Source organism: Atta cephalotes, assembly GCF_000143395.1.
Source record: "Atta cephalotes unplaced genomic scaffold scaffold00028, whole genome shotgun sequence".
Lineage (NCBI taxonomy): Eukaryota > Metazoa > Arthropoda > Insecta > Hymenoptera > Formicidae > Atta > Atta cephalotes.
Window position 1 is genome coordinate 4089420 of NW_012130092.1, and position 23521 is coordinate 4112940.

Below are 23521 nucleotides of genomic sequence, written 5' to 3' on the forward strand. Positions count from 1 at the left end.
TATCACACGATCGCTCGCATAACGAATGGCCCGCCCGTCGAATCGATCGAAAGCCCGATTCCGATCTGAATCGGGGAATTTACGATTACTGCGTACGTATGCAGCAGCTGGCTTTGAGAGAAAGAGAGAGAGAGAGAGAGAGAAAGAGAATGAGAGAGAGAGACGCGTTTTCTGAATTCGAACTTGTACGCTCGGTTAGCCCTCGAGCGCGAACGCGAATGTGTCTCCGCTTGTCGATCGATCGATGACAAATCCTCAAGTGCTTTCCAAGAGACACAGATGATACAATGGATGCCATTTTCCATTTGATGACACAAGTCGACGTAAGTATCATTCTATCTTTCTCTAACAAAGATAGAATGACACTTGAGTCAACTAATTGTGTCATCAAAGAGAAAGTACCCACAGTAACACAGGCCGATTGTTTCATTTTTTGGTAAATTTTATCTGTAAGATAAATCTATATCCGGTAATCCACGTCTATGATTCGATAATCTTGCTATTTACCTAACAGATAAAATTTATCAAAAAACAACCAGGCCTGAAACAACCAGGCCTGAATTACATTCTTATTATCTGCCAATGTTAATAAAAACAAAGCTAATATGATGATTGTGTCGCTTGCTAAAAAGCACCACTCGTCTCGAATGAAACGATCAATGTCCGAGCGTTACGATTAAACGCGTCGGATAACAATGGGCTCGTCACCAGCGGGGAGTTGTGATCTGACCGTATCGTCCTCCTATCATTTTCTTTGGAGGCGAGAGCCAATAAGTAAAGAAGAAGAAGAAGAAGAAGAAGAGACCAGCGGGGAGTCATCTGGTTTAGGCTACGCGGCGGATGCGACCTCGAAAGTCTCCGGACCGCCGATTAAACCCCGCAGTGTATTAGCTAATGTATATTACACGATGTCCCGAACCGTCGCGACGACTCGTTGCGACGGGAACTTTGACTAAGTAAATATTGACATTAACATATCGCGAGAGAGATACATATTACTTTGTAACGTTCGGTGTTCATCAGTCAGTCGTCCAGGCCGAAGCGACAGATGGACGGTGAATCGTTCACCATTCGGACGATGCAAAAAAAGAGGACATAATCTCGACCGGCCGGTCGCTTCGAACGGAACGACGAGGTGTGTATGCTGTACGTTCGTATGAAATAAACCTGAGGTATCTTTAAGTCTGTAAAGCTTTCGTTACGAATGTTTGAAACTTGCCCGTTTTTCGTCACCCTCCCTTGCTTCGCATTGAGTTGCCTTATAGAAATTTAAGCACTGGCCAGTTAATCACTTATTGAATGAGTATTAAAAGTATTGTAGTTTTTAAACAGTATTATTAATATTCAAAATAAATGATTTGGCCAAGTACTAGTATTTTTCTATAAGGGTGGCCTTCCCTCCCCTTCGCTTGCGGAGGGGCTCTTCCTTTCTCGCTTATTCTTTACGCGAGGATGAGGGCACAATTAGAGAATATTTGGCATACGTAATGGCACAGTTAATAAACTTGTACTTGTTTACATTCGCGAAGTGCCATTCTGCGGATAGGTGTGTCCGCCAAAATTCTCTTCAACGCGATACTCCTGTCGAGTGACACTCGATCCTAGCACGCGATCTGTCATTTTCTGTCATCGTGCAGAGTGGGATCAACAATAAATCGTACGAATTTCTGAGAGACCATCAAAAATTTATTGCTGCGTGTTACTGTGTTTTGTGTGTCATGTTTGGGACACGATATCGCGTAGCGAATTCGCATCGCACCGTGTTAACGGAGTCGGAAGCTTAAACGATCGGCTAAGCGGCTGGATTATTACTACCGCGAAATATAACACGATCCAATGTGTTATTTGTCGTTTCAATCAACGGTTTTGATTCCCGTTTCAACTTTTACTTAAAGTTCGCCCGATATAGTACACTTAGCGTCACGTATGTCTTCACATCAAACGAATCGTATTTAAATATTCATACATCATCATGACTAAAAATTCGAAATTATTTTTTTTGTCCTTTTAATTTAATGTCTAGCGTTATTTATCTTTTAAAAATTCAGGACATCAGACAGTCTACTAAACGCACTCCAATCATAATATATTCATGATGTATTCAATTCGAAAATGTCAGACACCATATAAAATGTCAGAAGCCATACTTGTCGCCAACTGCACGTATTCGAAAATACGAATGAAGAAATAAACGCAAAAATGCCGAAATTTAAAAGATTAGACATCTCAATAAATATTCTAAGAAGAATATTGTATACTGAACGTATAAAAAGTTTTTTTAAAAATGATATTTTTAGAAATACTACTACTCTATGGATGAGAGCCTTGTAGAGTTTTAGAAATAATTTCTTTTCGGTATTAAAAGTTTCAATGTTACCGCCGCACTTTAACGTCATATATACAGATTGCATAGAATAAAATGACGGTAGAGAAGTCATATTAATAATTAAGTATTAAGTGATAGTATCACTCCTTAGCAGTTTCCGTATTGTCCTCGGTAAATTCTGTCTATACATACAATAATTTTGACAGTAGTAAGGAACCTATATGGACGGCAATTATTTTCTATGCTATCTGTAATTGTATGTTGTTCTATTTTGCAAATATATTTTATAACGATTCTCTATATGATTGTGAATACGATATAAAAAATTGACTATGATCAAAGTTTTAACAGCACCTTAACTTTCGCATGAATATTATAATTATTATTTGAGTGCTGTTGTGTTTCATAAATTTATAAAATGCGATAAGTTTCGATGAACAGATACAATCAGAGGTAGTATCTTGTAACATACGAGTTGTTCGTCATCAAATTTGCTTGGGAAGAAACAAATCTTTTCTGTGCGACGACAACATTGTATTAAATAGCAATCATTACCATTTGGTAATTAAAAAAAAACTGCGAGTTTCCTTTGGAAAATACGGATACGACGACATTGATTAAAAAGAGAAATACTGACAACGCGATGCTTACGGTTTTGAACACAAAGGTAATCCATTACCTTTTTGCGAGAATTATTGATCTCTTTCTGAGTTATACTCTCGAATCATTGAGTTTAAATTAACGCAATTCGTCAACAGAATTGACACTTATTATGCTAATAAAATCTAAACCCCGTGTCGTGATGCCGTTATTAATAAACAACAGTAATATACTAATTCTTAATACATTAAGTTCAATAATTATAAAAAAAACGAGGGGCTATACAAGATAATAACACGTAATATACAAGACACAATATACAAGAATATAATTATATTAAATATACAAGATAATTATACTAACGTACGAACAACGATCGGGAAATTGGAAGAAACTTTTATTAGCGATTGCTGCTTTTAGTATAGTATACATTGCAACATTTCGCTGATTTTCTTCCGTGAAATATGAAATATTTTGTCATTTATTGCATTAAAATCTTAATTGATCCTTCAAATGACAGTCGTATTGAATTACATTAAAAACAAAAATTATGCAATTTTTTTTTTGTGCTATTCAAAGTATTTTTTGTTTTAATTTTTCTCACAGACCAATATCTCAATAGGCAATATTTTTCTTTCAGTCTGTGGATTTAAAATATTTTGATTAATTAAGAATAGTTAAAATAAATTTGTAAATAACATATACCTTAATAAATATAAATATATATAAATACGTATGTACAAAAAATAAGTATATAATTATATTTATAAATTTATTTTACAAATACGATTTATCTTTATAAAAAAGTTCATTTTTATAGAGAACACGCATATATTTTCAAATAAAATCCGAATTTGATTTCTAATGTAACTCAGTCGACTACGATGAGAAATCAGGAGTCATTAATGTTGAATTCTCTTAGGACATAGCGCTTACTTGCAAAGTTTGTTTCATCAAATTTGTCAACATATAAAATTTGCAAGTGTCCATTCGTTATCGCTACATTAGAAAAATTATCGAGATCAAACGTTGTATTTCGAAATAATCGATTCGAGTGGATAAATCGTTCCGCGAATGACCTGAAGCGAGAAAGGAGTATAAGAAATGACATAGATTAGACTATACAAATGTGATGTCACTATTCTTCGCGCTCGCGATGTACCGCCTGTTGCATCAACATATATCGGCCAGTATGTCAGATTATTTTATAAATGTTTTTAGTAAATATTACATTTATAAAATTAATCGATTAATTAATTGATTACATTTTATGAATGTAATGCCTTCTCTAATAGGCATTACACTTATAAAATAATCGACGTCTGACTAATACGTTGATGCAACACGCGGTACATGTATGTATATAAGTGTACCTGTGTGTTTAATGAGTGCATGTATGTGATCTGGAGCGAAATCTTTAAATATTAGATCGATCGATTCAACTGCGTAGCCCTACCCCAATACGCGCGTGCAGCTCCTTTGTTGGCGAACACGGTCTTAGGTCGTCAGAAGGCTAACAAGGCTAAGTCCGGTATACGGCGACGCATGCCGTGCAACATATAGTGCCTCTTTAACGCGCGAGAGAGAGGCTTGAACAACAATTTTTTGAATTATTTATCTGGCAGTATAATTGGTGTATAAAATTTTGTTTCTTCTTTTTTTTATCTTTCCTTCTCTCATTTCTTTACACACCTTTGCACTTTCCTGCTCGATTCACGGCAGATCCAATAAATTTAGATACAATATCACAATTAGCAGCTCTGTTCCACGCGAGACTTACCAATCTTGCTTGTCTGCGTTCGTTTAGCATTGAACATCGGTCAGACCGAACATTCCGCCGGTCTTCCCTTCGTCCGTCAGATTCGATCGTTCGTTCCCCAGGGATCGGCCGGACGGCGTCCCTAAGGATTGATCTAACGCCTTTAGTTCCATCATTACCGAGAGCGCATTAACGTTTGCGCTCTTAGCGGAAGAAGGAAGATCTATTGCAATGACCTAAGAGACGGTTCGGGAATCAGCACTTCGAAGGACATGCATGCTCGCTCTAAGTGCGAGTGCGTATCTTATTCGTACCGAACCAAAAGGTTCTCTTTGTTAGGCGAGTTGGGAGCGAGAGAATGCAACAATTTGAGGTCGCCTCGCTCCGCACGCCAATTATTCGCTATCTATTTTAATCGAAAAGTCCCTCGTTACGACTAAGGGACCCGATCGGAGTTTGCCAAGTGCAAAACACGAACGGGCGGAAATCGTTCAGATAAATCTTACGTTGGTAACTTCCTCTATGAGCACTAGAAAAGTGTTATATCATGCACCCTTTTTATCTGATTATCAACCCTATAGAGCTACCTGCCAACCGTAATTACAGAAAGATGTTTCTCTTCAAAACTCGTGCATGCCGTCTCGACGACGGAAAACAGAGAGCAGAGGAAGAGATGCTGCTTTTACGAGCTTTGGATTTTTGCTTTTTTTATGAGAAGTCCCGGTATATGTTGGAATAACTCATAGGATAACACTTTTCGCTACAACCGGCGATATAATTGGCGGTTTTGCGTCTCGTGCTCCGAATGCGAGAGCTATTTTCTCGGCGCCGTATCTTCGACGATGATTGGCATTTGGCAGTTGGTGTTAATGTTCAACGTAGCATTGGCAAACTCTGGGGTCGACTTGACAAGGGTTTCCGCCCACGGACGTACGAACGGGGCGGACGCTTGGCCTATTCGCTGCAGAAACGGGTGCAGGCCTTCTTCCACCTGCATTGAGTGCACCAGAGGTCACGTGAATCCATACCGTAGATCTTGCGACATTTCTTAACATCGCTGCGAGTTCGCCGCGGAGAGGACGGCTTGCCCGTGGACGTTGTCATGTTCTGTTGATGACACGCCTGCAATGGCCGCGGTGACAATTTGATGTGTTTATTGGGTGTACCCTGAAATAAAAGAAAAATAAATTTAGTCTGTATTTCTCATAGTACCGGTTTACGGTCTGAACGCGCGATTACCTACCGGCGATTGTGAGATCGTAAACGTGTTGCTCGGTTCCCTGACACCGACCATTCCGTTCTCGATAAAATTACTCGCGACAGGAGTCGCCTCAAGACGAAGCTGCTTTTGGTACTCTGGATCCTCATGCGGAGGTCTTGCCATGTCCCGGTGAGACATCGTGGGAGGTGAACTCATGTGATCCACAGCGACTTCCTGATAATAGAATTCCTCCTCGTGATCGTCCTCGCTGTCGCATCCTTTGGATTTCTTTGGGCTGTAAAATAAGAATTATCTCAATTCGCTTTCAGTCTTTGCTTTCTTGTCCTCGACATCACACAAAATTTCAAGGTTGTTTTTTTCTTACAAAAAAATATTTTAATTCATTATTTCCTTATATTCAGTTTTTCTTCCTCTCTCTCTCTCTCTCGCGCACTCTTCTCTAATCAACTGCTTCTCTATCATTTCTCATTTTAATTAATAGATTTACTTTGTTTTTATTTATTTCGTTATTTCTTACAATAATATTTAATAATATTTATAATAATATTTATACCATATATACCGTACCATATTATATTTTATTATTATTTACTATTATTTTTACTACAATGTATTTTTATCTACATATAATCATACATATGTATGAATAAATATATGAGTATTATCAGTGTGTATGTATCTCTGTATAAATATAAGTATGTTATCTTATTAAAATCAAGCTAATGTACTAATATTTATTTTCGTATCAGTGTTATTTGTATTATTTATTATTTGTATTATTTGTTATTTTTATTACTAATACGATTAGTATTAGTTCTTTTTCTCAAAAATTTTATTTTGAAGATTTTATTTTATGCATATATAGATAATCCTGTATAATTCTAATGTACAATAATACATAAGTCTGAATATTTTCCATTTAGTGATACAAATTGACACCTATATTCTATCTTTCTTATCATAAGAAAACAGAAACAATATAAGTATCTGTCAATTTGTATTAAAAGGAAAGCAACGAGAATAAAAATTAATCTTATATATATATCGTGTTATTATCGATCCATTGATATGCAATTTTTTTTATTTATTCCTATACTATACTGTTTTTTTTATATGATATATTTATACTCAATAAAATTATTATCGTTATTAATATTATATTTCATTAATCTATTTATAAGAGAAAAAAAAACATCAAAAAAAATCAAGAAAATCAAGAATTGAATCGTCGCAAGAAAAGAGGAGAACCATAGAAATAATTGCTATGTCAATTTATATAAACATTATGTAAACTTACGCAGATGGATACGATCATTTTGTTCCATCATCAACAATTCCCGACACCGAAGTGGTGCGTTATGAGCCAGGCGATAGTTAATTTTATAAGCTCTTGAAGAGAGTTGCATACTCGAGCTAGGGTATACAGTGCTGACATTATAATGGTAACCGATTGTAAGCGCTTTGGCTCACGGAAAATATTTAATGTCAATAGCGTACTCTTTTTCAGCTGTGGGACCAACTTGATGGCTTGATCTCGCGCGCGTATTCCGCCTCGACCTCATAATGGGTTTTACGCTTATGTGCGAGGCATATATTACATCTAGGGTATTAACTTACCCCAGAAGCAGATGTGACTGGCGCACATGTTCTTCAATAAGTGCGACGGTCGCCTTGATTTCGAGGCAACCCGGCCAATTGCACTTGAAGACCACTGCCGCATTCGCCTGAAAACAGAAAAATGATAGTCGTTAATGATCATCGACACGAACGTACATACATCACGTGGTGATAGACCCGATAGAATTCATTAGGACTTCACATGTCCGTGAGAACTTCACGAAAGGGAAAAGGGTAATGTGTGTATAGGCAGCTATGATTTATTTCAGCAAACATTGTTCCATAACCAATCGGTACATCGTGATGCAATTTGTGCATGGCTCACACTGGTAACAGGACTGCTTTGATCATCGAATTGAATAGACTGTTTTCATCGATTGAAACACCATTCATGTAACATTTTCCAGTGAACCACCATTTCAAAAATAATTAATTCCCTTCATTTTGCTATTAAAATGATTCTAATATTTATCATTAATATAGCCCGTGTTTGCTAATTAAAATAAATATTTTATCAATATACTACAGAGTTCAAAAAGCCTCTCTCCTCCCCCTCAACATCCTAGAATCCTTATATTTATTATATCCCTTTTTGTATTTCAATTGTCATTGAATAGAAACATTAATTGTTACGCGTGATCGCAAGTGAGATATCGTATGTTAATCTATAAGATTCCGAACATCTTAAGACAGCCCTGCGTCGGAGTCACGCCAAGCCGAGGAGAGAGGAAAATCGATGCCGTGCGGCAGCCGCGCCGCGCGCACGTTTCTTTGTTTACATCGGCCGGCCGGTAGCGGAGGCGCCGCGTTGCGCCGGTCACAACGTTACGGTCACGTGGTATTGATCGCAAGAGAGCGAGGAATACAAGCCCACGCGGTCCGCGATGATCGCGTGTTTGAGCGCGAAGGACGGGACCGGCATCTCTCACGAAAGCGAGACAAGTCCTCAATTGCGTGTAATCGTCTTCTACTCGAGTGACGATTATCGCGGATGATACCCGGATCTTGCTTATCCCCGAGTACGAATCCAACGCGGATAGAATGACAATTGCAAGTCGCTCCGCTCAAGGGGATTCGGAGTACATTTACAAATGGATTAGTCTTAGCTTTTAATCATTCGAATGCATTTTCAGCAGCAACTATTGTTACAAAGAGTTAAGTGTAGATAGTAAAAACGAATCTGCCTTGAAATAAGCATTGAATCGAATTTCGATATTTTATTAAGCGGACGCGAAAGTGTTACGTTTCTACGTTTATTTCTAACAAAGCATATCGAAAATCGATGTCGCCAGTTTCTATACATGTCGGCGTGTTTGTGAATTTATATAGATTTAAACATGTTGATGCAGCTTGACGAGCATAATCCGGATGTAGCTAATTACTTATTAACGGTTTTACAATCATCCTGGCGAGAGCACACGCGACGCGAACATTTTCCAACGTAACGGCCCAAGAAGACAATCATGAGCTCGTTAACACGCTACAGTGTAGGACGTCCCTTCAAAGCATTCCGGATTAATAAGCCGTCAGACTACGGCGAAAATAATTCGCTTTAAGTACGCATTCGCGCGATAGCACGTCGCCGGGCCGTTCGGTCTAGTTAATGAGCGCATGAATATTTACGAGTGACTTTAACGACTGCACTTAAGACACGATCTTGGAAACCGCACCACCCCACACCACCGTCGATCGCTTTCCTCAATTTTGCATGGCTCAGTTTACTACGCGCCATTAACGCTCGCCTCTTTCGATTTCTCACCGGGTGGATGGTACGATCGACGGGATGATAGCGAAGGGAGGAGGGGAGGGAGGGAGAGAGAGAGAGAGAGAGTGCGATGGCTGATAAGCGTTCGGAAGCGTATTGACTGAAAGGCGCGCACGTGATAAGCGGGATTGCGCCGTTCGATGGCGGAGAGGCTACCGCTTCGGCGGGCTTTAAGGGCTTCGCTAGTGCAGTGACATCAGCTCCGAAACGGTACACCGGGGAGATACACCGGTGCGCGGTATACCGGGTGACGGGTGGCGAAAGACCGGTGACCGGAAGCTCGTGATAAGCCCGGAAGGCGTCCCGCGTATGTATCAATACGTCTGAAAGAGATGCGTCCAGGAGGCGAGAACGTACCGTTCGGAAAGAGATTTTCGACGATTTCGAAGATCTTTCAGTGACATAGGTGACGTTATCTTTGAAACGGTACACACGTCGGGTACACGCCGGAACGGAACAGCGTATGCCGCGGCTCAGCCATTGCCGAGGTCACAGACCTTCTATGCCAGTCGGCAGGCAACGCTCTCCCTTTGCCTTGCCTTGTCTTGCCCATGTCTCTCGGCGTGTTGGTTTGGCGTGCTCCGGAGAACTTTGCAGTAGTCCTTTACTTTTCTCTACTACTCCCTCCCCTTCACTCCCTTTTCCACGACCTTTAGGATACGACGCGGTAATACCGATGGCATTAGTCTAGAGGGCACCACGCATTCGGATGAGCATCTTCGCGTGCGCAACCACTGATCGACGCCGATCTACTCTCCCAGATACTCCATTCGCAAAAGATAATGCATTAAGTAAAAATATTATTAATTAATTAAAAAAGGATTAATAACGGCAGCCGTTTTAACATTTAATCAGAGATGTTATGATTAATACATGATGTTTTGTAAGCGTTTTGTAATAGTTCCACTGAAGATGGTCCAATTTAAATTGAATTTATAAAAAGAAATCCATTATTTTTCCATTCAATTTCATGCAAAAATAATGAATTTCTTTTTACTATACCTAATATGACTAAAAATACAATTGTTTTAATTGAACTATTATTTTGCCAAGCTCATTACTTCTTTCTTTAATTAATTGTTAATTGTCTGAGCTATGCAGCTTAACTATTTATTATAAAAATGTATTTTTTAAAATTATTTAAAATTATAAAATATAGGATATATAAAAATCATCAGATTAAAAACATCCATGATTATTGAAAAAATTGCAGTGGACAAAATTAATATTACTTATCAATATATGATTATTGTCACGATTTTTCATTTTCACGCATTAATTGTCTGACTGACTTATTTATCAAATGTTCGATATTAATAAAGTATTCAAAATATAACAATATTTTTTAAATAGAAACAAAAGATTTTGCTTGAAAAACATATCAAGATTATATCGTCAAATGCAGTTATATTGAACATCCCGTTGTGCATAAAGTGTAATAGAGACAGCGAGCTATCGCAAAATTCGATCAGGGGGAAGGCATCTAGAAATGTCCCAGGGGTAGTTACATGTAAAGCTTGAATCACACGTTGCAAGTATCACACGATTTCTTGAATGATAAACAGACAACACGCGTTGTCTACAAGAGCTTTTTTATAATGTCTTTTAGATATCTTTTGATGAACATGTCTGTCCAAAACCAATGTCTTTATAATGTCTTTATGACTTCTTTTAAACGTGCGTGTTATCGGAGATGCTATGCTTGCTTTGATGTATTAATGTATTCTAGAGATAAGATCTACTTAATATTGCAAATACTTTGAAGCATTCTTTAATTGATCAATTCGCAAAATTTTTTGGAATAAAATTGTTGGCTTTAAATGTATGTACGTCACACCTAGTTTTGAAATATTATCAATTTAACAATTAATAATGCAAGTAATGTTAATTCATAATCAGCAATATTAATTGTAATTTATATTGCTATGCTAAATTGATCTCCCGACAAAATATTTAACAGTTTTCAAATCAGGACGAAAACATTTTTAAATATTATTGATAGTCAGGGAAAAGTTATGGAATTTTAGGATAAGAATTTATGACAACTATGCAGAGGTAGAAGTTTTTCATCCCTTAAGAAATCGCACTAATTCTTGATAAGCATATATGCTTTTATACCTTCTCTGATGAATAAACATTTAGAAATGCGATTTACGCTGCAAATGCTTCGTTGATCATTCAAAAGAAAAAATTTTAATATTCCTCGACTTTCCCCTAATAATTATCCGATTTCTAATTTTATGGGAACCCTGTCCTGACGGCGTATCCTTTTCTTCGCTGCGTAGTAGGGCCGAAGCGCGACGTAGATCTCGCGAAGCCATCTCCCGCGTGTTTGCGTGCGCGAATATCATTGCACGCGGGGATGAGTAAGCCTCAACGCGGGGTTGCCGCGACGAGACGGCCGGCGTTTCGTGAGCGCATCGCATGCGATACGACGTTGCCGGCGATAGAGATAGCTGCGGCCCGTTGGGGATGCACACGCATCGGTCGGAGCGCGCGCACCGGGCATCCACCCCTACCATGGATATGACGAATACCGCGCGTCTCTCCCCCTGCGCTCTCCCACTACTGCTGTGCACTGCGCAACGACACGCGCGCGCGCTTACTACTCGCTCGCAAATTCGCTTATATATATAATATACACGCGCACGTCTCTGTACTGCGTAAAGATCTGAGGAGCATTGTACAAAAATTACGCACGTGTTATCCCGACGAGACGTCCTTGCGTCATCGCTCCCCGGAGTCCTTTGATAAGCGACGTGTGAAAAATTTCTTGTTAAATCGTTTCGAAAACGAGAGACGCGGCCAATGAAATAGACTATACCGTGATTCGTCCCGCAGGAATGCGCTGGAAGTCAACGCCCCGAAGTTCGTTAGAGTGAATGGATCTCGATTCTCGAATCGGCCGTGCGTGCGCATTCTTTCAAGCGAAAGAACTCGGCGCGGCGTCACAATTCTATTTTCGGATATTCGACTGTATTGATGATTAATCACAATTCGAGCACCTACACTACTGCCGAGCCGGCACGCAAACTGTCTCGCCGATTACCAAGGCCGATTCTTGCACGCGTTTATTTGCAGGTTGTGCAGACTCGCCGTAGCGTCAAGCGTGTTGTTCACGAATCGAACGTACGCAGCACCGCAAAAATCGATTCCAAACTACACGCTTGACGCTACGAGAGTTCGCTTTCCACGCGGCCTCTCGCTTTCTCCGCGCTAATCGACTCGTGTTGAGTCGCCGACAATTGCACGCGGCAGGAACTGTATTTTCCTGCGTCACTCTACCTTTCCCACGATTGCCAAGATTTTCGCGTGCAAACCATTTTCTTTCGTTGAATCGTAACGGATGTATCTCACCGTCCCGGATATATCAATCCGGTTGTTTAACGTAAAGATGTCGGTGGAAGTACTATTATTTGAACAAATAAAAATATCTGCATTCTTCCTGCCTGACGCAACTTAAAATGTAAATATTATGATCTATCTTTATTTTTGCTTTAATTTATTCAGGAAATATTTTTGTATCTAATATACAAACTTTCAGAGGTTGTCATTGCATTGTCTGTAAATAACGATAACTTCGATGTACCGTTTCGTGTACACATCCTGACGTCACTAGCTGCCGACTCTCAATCCCCATTTCGGGACCACGCCGTCGTTCCACGCGGCGGTTTCACGGACATAAGGATATATCGCGAGAGGAAGGAAGAAAGAGAAAGAGAGAGAGAGAGAGAGAGAGCACGCGGGAATGGGCGAATAAGGGAGAGAGAAAGAAGAGAAACAGAGAGAGAGAGAGAGAGAGAGGAGGGAGGGAGGAGAGAGAGAGAGAGAGGAGTCGAAGTCACTGGAGAGAAGTGGGGAGGCCGGGTAACGCCCGGGAAACCAAAACAAACCGGACTTCTGTGTGTTGGCGCGTACGATGCGCGTCGATCCGTGGCGTGTGGTGAGGGTCGGACGTTGACCCTTCGCAACACACACCGATGCGCCTCACGCATGAAGTATACGGGGTGGCGGGAGAAAAATCTACGGGTTTGTTGTGGGACTTTCGTAGTGGTGGCGGCGACGGCGGCGGCGGCGGCAAGCCGTGGCGATGGCGACGGCGAACGGGCGGGGACGAGATGTGGTAATAAGGGGCAGAAAATTTCAGAATATGACTGCGTAGACGCGAGGAACCGATAGGGAGAAATCTGACTGAGAGATAGAAAGAAAGAGAGAGAGAGAGAGTGAGAGAGGGAGGAGAGGGGACTGACCGAGGCGAGAGATGCACGAAGCACGTGTGACGCAGCAGGTATACTGACAAAGGCTACGTCGTTGTAACGACTACATGTCGCTCGTCGTCGATGGATGCACCGTTTGCGAACTGGGAGGGCTTTCATTTCACGGTGGGGGAACAGTCATTGCGACGCGACGTAACGATGCGTCACGCCAAGTAGAACGTACGAGCAGAATCATCTCCGCAACGGAGAGATGCTTTGTTCCAGGATACGCAAGCGCAAGTACTCGGAAACGTCGCAGCGAACTTATTGAGAAAGACACGAGAGAACGTGCGAGGACACGCGACAACGAAACTGCTCGAAAGCGAGTTTTGGCAATCGGTAGCGATCCGTAACAAACGAGACAAGAGGGCGAACAAAAGCCTCGACCCTTTTTTTCATTTTCCCGGCGAACGATGCGGCCGTAAAATAGCGAGCTGGAAAAAGCACGCTCAGCTGGGACACGTCGCAGCACGCGATTCGGTGCAATTTACAAGGAAGAACCGAGGTCGTCGACATGGAGAAGAGAGACAGAGAATCGTTTCAAATGCCCACGGAGGGGCATGGAGGGGACGATAGTAGGTACCCGTGAGTCACGACGAGGGACTTCATCAGGATGTTCGACGCATCTGATTTGCTGCTTTTCGTTGCATCCGGATGACAAAAAAGGCTGACATTTATCTAGAGCCTATTTATCGTTGGTCAACTTTTGTTATCTGCGTTCATTTTTGGAAGAATTCAGTTAGGAAATGTATAATCTACCTGTACTTGTCTTTCCGAGATAAATAATGGTCAACATAAACTTTAGATGTCAGGTATCTTAGACATGAATGTTAAAAAGTTGTGATGATGATAATGATAATTTGAGAATGATTGTTATTCCAACAAATTTTCCGTTACTTAAGTTAACTGTTAAATCAGGGAAAAACATGATCTCCAAAAGATTGCTTCCCAAATTTTTTCCCGAACGCATTTTTTTTTTCTTATTTTACGAAACAAAAGAGAAAGAGAGAGAGAGAAATAAATATTTGTATTTTTTATTAATTGAACATGCCGATTAAATCATCAGCATCGTTCGCTGTTTCCGCATGTTATCGATATTTACACTCCGCCAGTGCGTGCTCGAGTGCCTCTTTATCTTTCTCTTTCCTCAAAGTACAATGGCGCCTGGTAGACCTTTCGACAGAAACGAGCGGCGACATAGGCTGTCGCGATGTTGCAACCACCGACCGGCGAATACCAACATTGTTGCTGCGCTCAACCACACAAAGGAGTAGACTCCATATTAAGCTCGAATTCGTTGCGCGCTCTATATATATATATATATATATATATATTCACTCGGAGAATATACTCCAACATTTCACTCCTTTAATTAACCGCATAACTTTCTCCGTAGGCCATGGTCCCCATACAGTTATCCGAACATTTCCAGACACGTATGAAAGTTTTCAATGTTCGGATCTTGCAGCCGGCCATTGTGCGCTGGACTTTATGAAGGTCAGCGTCGTCGTTGAGAAGGCTGCTAAGCGATGGTCGGGCCCGACGCTCCACGAGCAAGAGAATCGTACGCGTGCAAGAGAAGGAAGAGAAATAAGGAGTAAAGAAGAGAGAGTGAGAAAGAAAGGGCGAGATGGAAGAGGACAGCGCGAACGAACTGTTGAAGCGGCGGCGCGGGAGGAACGGCTGCGCCTGCGCAGATACGTTGTTTACGTCGCCGGTTTGCAGCGTGGACGCCGTGCCGCGGCCCCGCTCTTCTTGTTGAAATGGTGGAGGACACCCGTTCAGCGAGCCCACGGCCGATATATATACGTGGAGCCGATGGGAGAAAATGAGAGGTGACGCCGAATGAGGACGATGCACTTTGCCAGCCTTGCGAACTCCGAAGCACCTTGAATTTTCCTAGACAGTATTGATTTCAACCGGTCGAAAAAAATGCTATGTACATATCATGTGATATATCTTGTATTCTTTCTTGTTATTTTATTTCGAATACTTTGCGGATATAATTACAGCGATCATATTTTCTTGAAGAACATGAAGAACGAATCTGAAATTTTTATGACGTTATTCCTGAATATTTTCAAATTAGTTTGTGACTGTTAGAAGTCTAATTAAGAAAATTTTTTTGTACATATCTGAGATAACTCCCAAAAGTACAAAGTTATCATAACATCAAAATGACGTCAAAATAACTGCAAATATTATTAGTCACTTCAATCAGTCACGGTTGATGTTATTTTGATGTTATTGTGACTTTGTTGTTCTGTTTGGATTAATATTGTCTTTGCATAACTTTATCGGTTTTTTCCATAAATACTCACTCATTAGTATGACATTAGACATTGGAATAATATTTAAAAAGGAATTTCCTATAAAATATTATTAAAATAAAAGATAAAATTGAACTTTAGAAAAATAAATGAATCTAAAAATAAAATGAAAGGTGAAATAAAGGATTGCTTTTTACAATTAAGGACGTTTCATATGTGTGATCTTCATAAAGCTTGTTCTTTTTAGCTGAACTTTTGCACAAGTTCATCTTTCTTTCTTTTCTTTCTAGAAAGAAAGAAGAAAGATGAACTAGTGCAAAAGTTCAGCTAAAAAGAACAGATCTATAAATATAATGTAGAATTGTATTTTCCTTCTCTTTGTATTGTACCTTCTGTATTTTATATTCTCTTATTTCAATTGAATTAATTTTTCAGAAATAATGTCAAAATTTGTATAATTGACGCATTTGATTTATGTTAATTAAAAGGCACTAATTAATTTCAATGAACCAAAATGATAAAGTCATAAAAAAAGAATGAATTATGAGTATTTAAGAATGATCCAAATTACAGACATATAACATAAAGAAAATTAATATTTCTGACAAAGAGATTTATTGTATAATTGAGTGATAATTCAGTTGCAATAGACTCACCAGCTTCGAAAGATTAAAAAAAGGTACTCTGTATTTTGACGTATTTCGTTAAAAATAATTTAAAAAATTGGCATGCTATTTTAGTTGAAATATTTAAAACGTCTTGTGAAATACCTGCGATAGTCTCACAAAATCGCGAATTTAGCGAAAATGCGGTGAAAGGTAGAAAGTCGTGAGAGTGCGATGTGTTACATGTGACAATGAAAACGATGATGAGCGTCACTCGGGTTAAAATTCACACGAGAATCCTCCTCTTTTCCTGAACGTACCATTAACTACATCTTACACGATTCGTGGATAAATAGCAATTAAAATGATTCCGAGCGTGTTCCAGCCGATACGCATTAAACAGAGAGCCAGAAAACAAGCTCCCAAATCGCATTATATATTTTTATACCGCATTTATCCGCAAGCGTACAATTTAATTTTGGTACGTTGAGAAAAAGAGAGATATACGAGAGACAAGAGGGAAATTCCGTGACACAGGCGGAGACTTTCACGGGACACTTAAAATCCGATATCCACCGACCGCACGCGTTTAATTTTGTCCCGCTTTTTTTTTTCCAAGGCCGTGTATCGTCGTTTATGCACACACGGTATTCAATACCGGCGCGGCTGGGCCTCGTTAAGCAATAAACCAGGACCCTCCCCGATCACCTCTCGTCTCTCTGCCTGCCTGTCGCGAGAGAGAAGTTACAGCCGAAAACCGGTAGTACCGTTCGCGTACTATTGGTACGACTGAAAATACAATTTAAGTACCGACGAGAGTCGCTGCCATTAATTTTTAATTGCGCACAATGAAATGACTCGTCGATATACGCATTACACCGTTTCCGGACGCGGATACGCACCGACAGTTCCTCCGGTACAATACACAATCGAATGTTAAGTGCAAGAAACTAAAATGTTAAAGTAAAACAAAATATATATTTTTGCGCGTATCTATACGTAGCTCTCGATTATTAAAAATAACAATCGCGACGCTGGATGTATGTTTTATGTGCCGGCATTGATATTACGAAAATATCGCAACGATGCTTTACGGATTAACATTCGTTTCCCTGTAATCACTAGCGTGCATTGCGCTTTTAATACACGCCGAACTAATAAGGGATTGAAATCGTTACCGTTCACTGATTTTGGTCGTGCCAGCCGGCGCGGTACGATAAAGCTGCATTTTTTTAAAGGCACTCGCGTATGCGAAACGAGACGGAAAGAGAGAAAGAGAGAACGGAAAAGAGAGAAAGAGAGAGAAATGTTTATTCGAACCCGCTTATCAGCGACGAGGCGACAAAACGCGAGTGCGTGATGTTTCCAAACTCGACTCGGATATTCTGATTCGACGCGTCGCTCGCGTATCGGGCAAGAAGGGTTCAATAACCGACTCAAGGTCACGCGAGAGACTAATTTTATTGCGTAAAATGAGAACCGGTGCGCGATAGCCGGCGAACTTTCGGTTATCCATCCGGTTATCGCCCGCTCACGCGGTAAAAATTAGTATACGTCCGGTTGCACCAGCATTGTTAGCTGACTGCAGTCAATTAAATTTTCTTTTTCTATCTCGCATCAAAGGTAGAAATATAATTCGAACTTCAGACGGTGTTTTAAATCTTTTGTCCAATTTTTTTACCGTGATCATATCTAAACAAAAAAATCGTTGAAAGATATTCAACTATTTTAATCGTTATTCTTTACATAAGGCATTAACTTTTTATTCCCTGTCAGTTTATTTTACATCACAGCAATTTTTTTTATAAAAGATTCGCTGAATTAAAAAAAAATATATCGGCACGTAAATCATGCATATTTAACATATAGATAACTTAATTAATGTAATTAGATCTTCGAGATTAACATATGAAACTGATAAAAAAATGGTTATTTTGTAGATAACTTAATTAACGCGCGATATTGAAATTTTCATGCAATTAAATTTCGACTTCGTGTAGCAGAAGAAAATTCCAACACTTAAAAAAATAAAAGGCAGTCGATTTTATACGCGTCAATTCGCGTGCTTATTTACTTAATGGCGAGTGTAGCGTGTTTATGTCTACGCGTTGTGATACTACGTCACAAGAATGCGTATGTATTTACGTCATATAATATAATTGAACATGTTAAAGATATTACGTGTGTTTGTTCCATGCAAACTCTTCGTTGTTAGATATAATCGCATTTTTACTGCAACGATAATGCGCGCAGACAGTAGTTCTCTCTTTTTCTCTATCCATCTCCCAAACTTTATTACAAAAATATTCACAGGCGTAAAAAGTCTTTGTTTATCCTGTGGCATGCTAACCCCATTATCCAGTACGTTAAACACAATAAGAACACTCCCACGAAACGTGTCGCAATTGTAATTACAGGCACCGTTTCGAGCATCGCCGTTTGTGCAATCTTCTTCGCAGACGAAGAAGTTTTTACGTCGAATCGATTGCAGCAAGAAATGTAAGAGATTCATATATACAACCGTATAGTACACGCACACACGCACGCACGCACGCACGCACGCACGCACATCTTATATATTCATCCAAAAAAGAACCAAAAAACGAACCAGTGAACATTACATTAGCCCGTTTTTGTTTTGTAAGTATATTTGAATTTTAACCGGACACGAATTAAATTTCGTGCTAATTAACATAGCGATCTTATCGATGCCACAAAATATGTACGAGTCGTTCTATCATTCTTTTTTCACGTGATTTCGTAACAGTCGTCTCCGCAATCATCATTTGTCTTCGTACTATTGTACGCACTACTATTGTATGAGACTCTTCTTCTTTCTCATCCTTCCTTCCTCGACAGATGAATATCTATTCCAAATTGAGACCATTCGTGAGCGTGTCCGTTAATTCTTTATTATTCGCGTGGAGTGTCCGGAACACTCCAGCCTTATATTCGGTAAATATATGAATACTATTTACACATTTTATTATATATTTATTTAGCTTAAATTATTTCACAATTAAAAAAAATGTTTGCATTTATCTTTACCTGAGGAATGTATAAAGTATTAATATTGTCAATCTTTATTTAAGTGTAAATTATCAAAGAGAACAATGAAAATTGAGATATAATTGTGAGAAATCTCAGAAATATTCTGTGCGAGTAATTACATTAATAAAACTACGCGAATGCTGTAGAGTTAACGCGAATTGGTAATGCATTCTCAATATCTTCTTATACTTTACAGATCATCTCTTTTTTGCGGATTTTCAACCGGAGGAACTAATCGTAGAATTACAGTTAAATCCGAATCCGACATCGAATAAAACCGGGCCTATGCGTTCAATGACCGTTATGTTTGTCCGATCGGTGGCATGGTATCCGTAAAGTCAAGGTCGTTACTTTCGCGAATCTTCACACCAACGAGAGTGGGTGGGCACCAGACAAGTCCCAATTGGCCAATCGATAATGCCAGTTAATTAAATAAAATGGGAGGACAACCTTACCCTAGGACAGGACTATCTATGCTTTGCAGACCGATTGCGAGTTATCAGGTTTCTCTTTCCTTTTTATCTCTTTGTATATTGTCATGCAATTTGTTATCACAAATCTCTTATATTGAATCATGTCAGTGACGAAGCGTTAAATATTTGTGCTTTCAAATTTTTAAACATCTGGCATTTTTTATTTGCCTTGTGAAGCAAATTAAAATATCAACTTAACTGACTTATTTAACATATATATTTTATATATATATATATATGATTTTTCCAATTCCTCTCTTTTATTATCAGTCAAATAATTATCCAAAGAAATAATTACTCGAAGAGCAAATAATTTTTTATTCTATCAATTGCACAATCGTTTTTATCTCATATAATAGTTTATAATTACATTTCGCTCTTGTAAATTTTATCAATTCGCCAGCGTCTCCTCTTCTCATTTTCCACTTTCCCGATTTTTGCTTACTTCCGCAAAATTGCATTATTATTTGTTACAGTTTTTAGACATGGTCGTGCTAGTCACATTTGCGTCCCGACACACTGGATTATAAATCGCTTTGCAATTTTCAGCGTAACGTAACTTTCGCAGGATTGAACTTGTCTCTTTTTCTCCTTCTGCCTTGCATTTTGCTTTCTTGTTCTCTCACCCACGAATCCATGATCGGTGAGTGGCTCTCGTGGCGCGGCGAATCAGCTGGGCACGCACGAGCGGAGTGCGAGCGAGCGCGCCCGTTTGAGCGTGACAACGCGATTGATTCGCCGGCACTGTCAACGGCCTTGCCACGCCGTTGCCGTAGACACACCGGTTCTCCTCGGCTTACCCAAGTTGAGCAATCAAGTGGGCGAGGCCCCGTGTTAGGACCAGTTTACAGTTACGTACTTTGCGCGCGCGTAGGAACGACGTATTCGCGATTCTTTTATCATCGGACACGATCGCGACGTGTCGAAGGTAGTCGAAAGCACGAGAAACGAAGCGAATGCAAAACACGAATCTCACGGACATTCCGCTCGTTCGCATCGAGTCAATTTGTGTGTCTGAAGTTTCTTTCTTCTACCTCTTATCCAGATAGGTGCGCACTCATTTTGTTTCGCTACTTCAAAAAATTTCAAAGACCTTTTCAGATATCTCGTGATCGTGTGAAACTTGACAGTCTTATCTTATTATGCTATTGCAGCTTTTATATCCAGCTGATTGTTTCCTTATCGATAAATTTCATAAAAATGACAATTGCGCTCGGCTGTGTTGAACAGTTAATAAATTTCGCGAATTGTGCAGCCGTAGGCGATTTAAGTGGCACTCACGTAATTCCTGGAGAACACAATGACGTTGCGTATTATCGGTTGTACTTTCATCGATCATATCGCACGAACGCCGGGTTTCACTGGTAGACTCGGAGAATCCCGAGGAGATAGATGACTTTCCGACCTAAGATCAATCCGGGAGAAAGTGCAGTCTACGCCGATGTCGAAATGGCTTATGTAAAACCTATAGCCGGTTGACGAGGCTTAGCCCGGGGATTAGTTGCGATTCTATATCTCGACTTGGCAGAAAAAAAAAAGAAAAAAAGAGAATTGTGCTCTTTAAATTGCAATGTTGACGTATGTACGTTTATTTGCTGGACAACGATGATAATCGACGGGCAATATTGCGATAACGTTGCTATCCGTTTATCGTGGCCACGAAACAGTCAATAAGTATTTGTCTCGCTAGTACACGCGGGAATGTGTCATCTGATCGCTAAAGAACCCGTACGTGTCGTTTCGCGACACCGTTGATCACTCGACGACGACGTTCTACTAGAGCCCTTAAATGCTTTAATTGCTCGAGATACTTTCACAGCTGGAGGTCAAGGTAGAACATACAGAGACGGTCGATAAGATATCTCGCGCGGGCGCAGAAAATGTCGATACGCTAAAAATGATATTTTTTTTTCTCAAATCGAACGCCAAGAAAGCTCCTCCGTTCGTTTCGCAGAGATATTATGGGATCGCGCTTTATCCTCATCGTTTGAAAAAATTACCGAAAGCGAATGCTGCCTAAGATTGTCCTCGCGATAAAATTCATATCATCTTGAATTTAAAATAAGTGTCGCTGTACGATAAACCTGGCTGTCACAAGTATCTAATATTAAGCACAGAACGTCGCGTTAAATCGACTGGAGTCATCGAGTAAGTTACAAAATCCATCGGATCAACGGATCACTGGGAAAAAATAAATAAAAAATAATGATAGCGAAAGATTTATTCCTTGAACTTTTATCGCGACGGTTCGAAAAAAGAAGAAAAAGAGGGCTAAAGATACTTTATATTTCAATCAAACAATTATAAGATGTGAAACACTATAAAAAAGCGTCTTTCAAAGTCATAATTATGCCATCTCGATGTGATGTGACTTCGTGATATTATAAAACTCATTTCGAGGCATAAGATAAATTTTAGTGAATATGACTTCGTTATTGGACGGCAAAAATTTTAAATATTAAGCTTTTAAATAATACGATTCTAAATAAATTCGTCTTATTAAAGTTGTATAAATACAAATTTATTTAACATTTAAAATTTTTGTCATAATAGTCTAATTTCGTCTAATAATTAGTTTATATCTACTAATTCTTTACTAATTGTGATATATTTACCTTATGTCATTAAATCATTTCTCATTGAAGTGAATTCTCTGAGAAGCATTCGTTGCTTCGAACATGCGACTTCGTCGCGCTTGGTAAGGAAGAAACTAACTGTCTCCCCTCCCCTTTCTCTCTTCATGCTGTTGAATGGCGATAATAATGTACTTTTATCACTGATTCGGCGTGCGTAAAAAAAAGCAGTCAGGACCTAGGACAACGAGCGGTGCGGCACGGCACGCCGAGCATGACACGTATCTCATCCCCACCGACGGTTGCCAGCTGAAATTCGCGACCATGCGTCCTTGACTCTTCTCCCGGCCAAAAAGTTCTCTAACAACACGAGAGAGAGAGAGAGAGAGAGAGAGAGAGAGAGAAAGTGCACAGCTTTAACATTGACTGTAATAAAGAGCTTAACGCTCAAGACATGACGTAGAAAGCTCAAATAATTGAGCATTCTAATGTCAATGTTATTGCTACTATTATGTGACTAACATAAAGTTTTTTATTCTTAGTACATGCATTGATATTTTTTTACAGTATATATTGTTAGCGATTGATATTACCAATGGATTTTAAACATTAAATATAGATATTGAAAAATGCAGATAAGCTCTGTAATTTGACTCTCTTTTATAATAAAATTTATTATTGTTATCATTATTGTATTTTATCGCAATTATTATAAACATCAAAAAAAGATATAACAGCTATAAAAATGATAACTATATATCAATTTTATATGTAGAATTAATAAATATTTATATAATAGAATTAATAAATGTAATGAATAAATGAATGATACTTGATATTTATTTATGATAAATAAATATTTAATTAATTGTTTTTGACTAAATAAATATGCACTTTCTAAATATTTAGCTAACATTAATTCAAATAATATTTATTAAAATTTAGTACATTTTTCTCAAAATATATTTATTGTAACTATAAAATAATTTATTCAAAATGTGTGT

The 23521-nt window shown here is 39.1% G+C and overlaps 1 protein-coding gene across 1 annotated transcript in view; it reads right to left on the reverse strand.

Annotated features, from left to right (window-relative positions):
• Positions 1-5639: 5639 nt before the first annotated feature.
• LOC105620762 (zinc finger protein 704) overlaps positions 5640-23521 on the reverse strand; it is a 51677-nt gene continuing 33795 nt past the window's right edge. Inside the window, exons 6-8 of the mRNA XM_012202252.1 lie at positions 7525-7631; positions 5929-6181; positions 5640-5852 (exon numbers count right to left, since the gene is read on the reverse strand). Of these exons, the coding sequence (XP_012057642.1) occupies positions 5640-5852; positions 5929-6181; positions 7525-7631 (573 nt within the window). The remainder of the gene's footprint in view (positions 5853-5928; positions 6182-7524; positions 7632-23521) is intronic.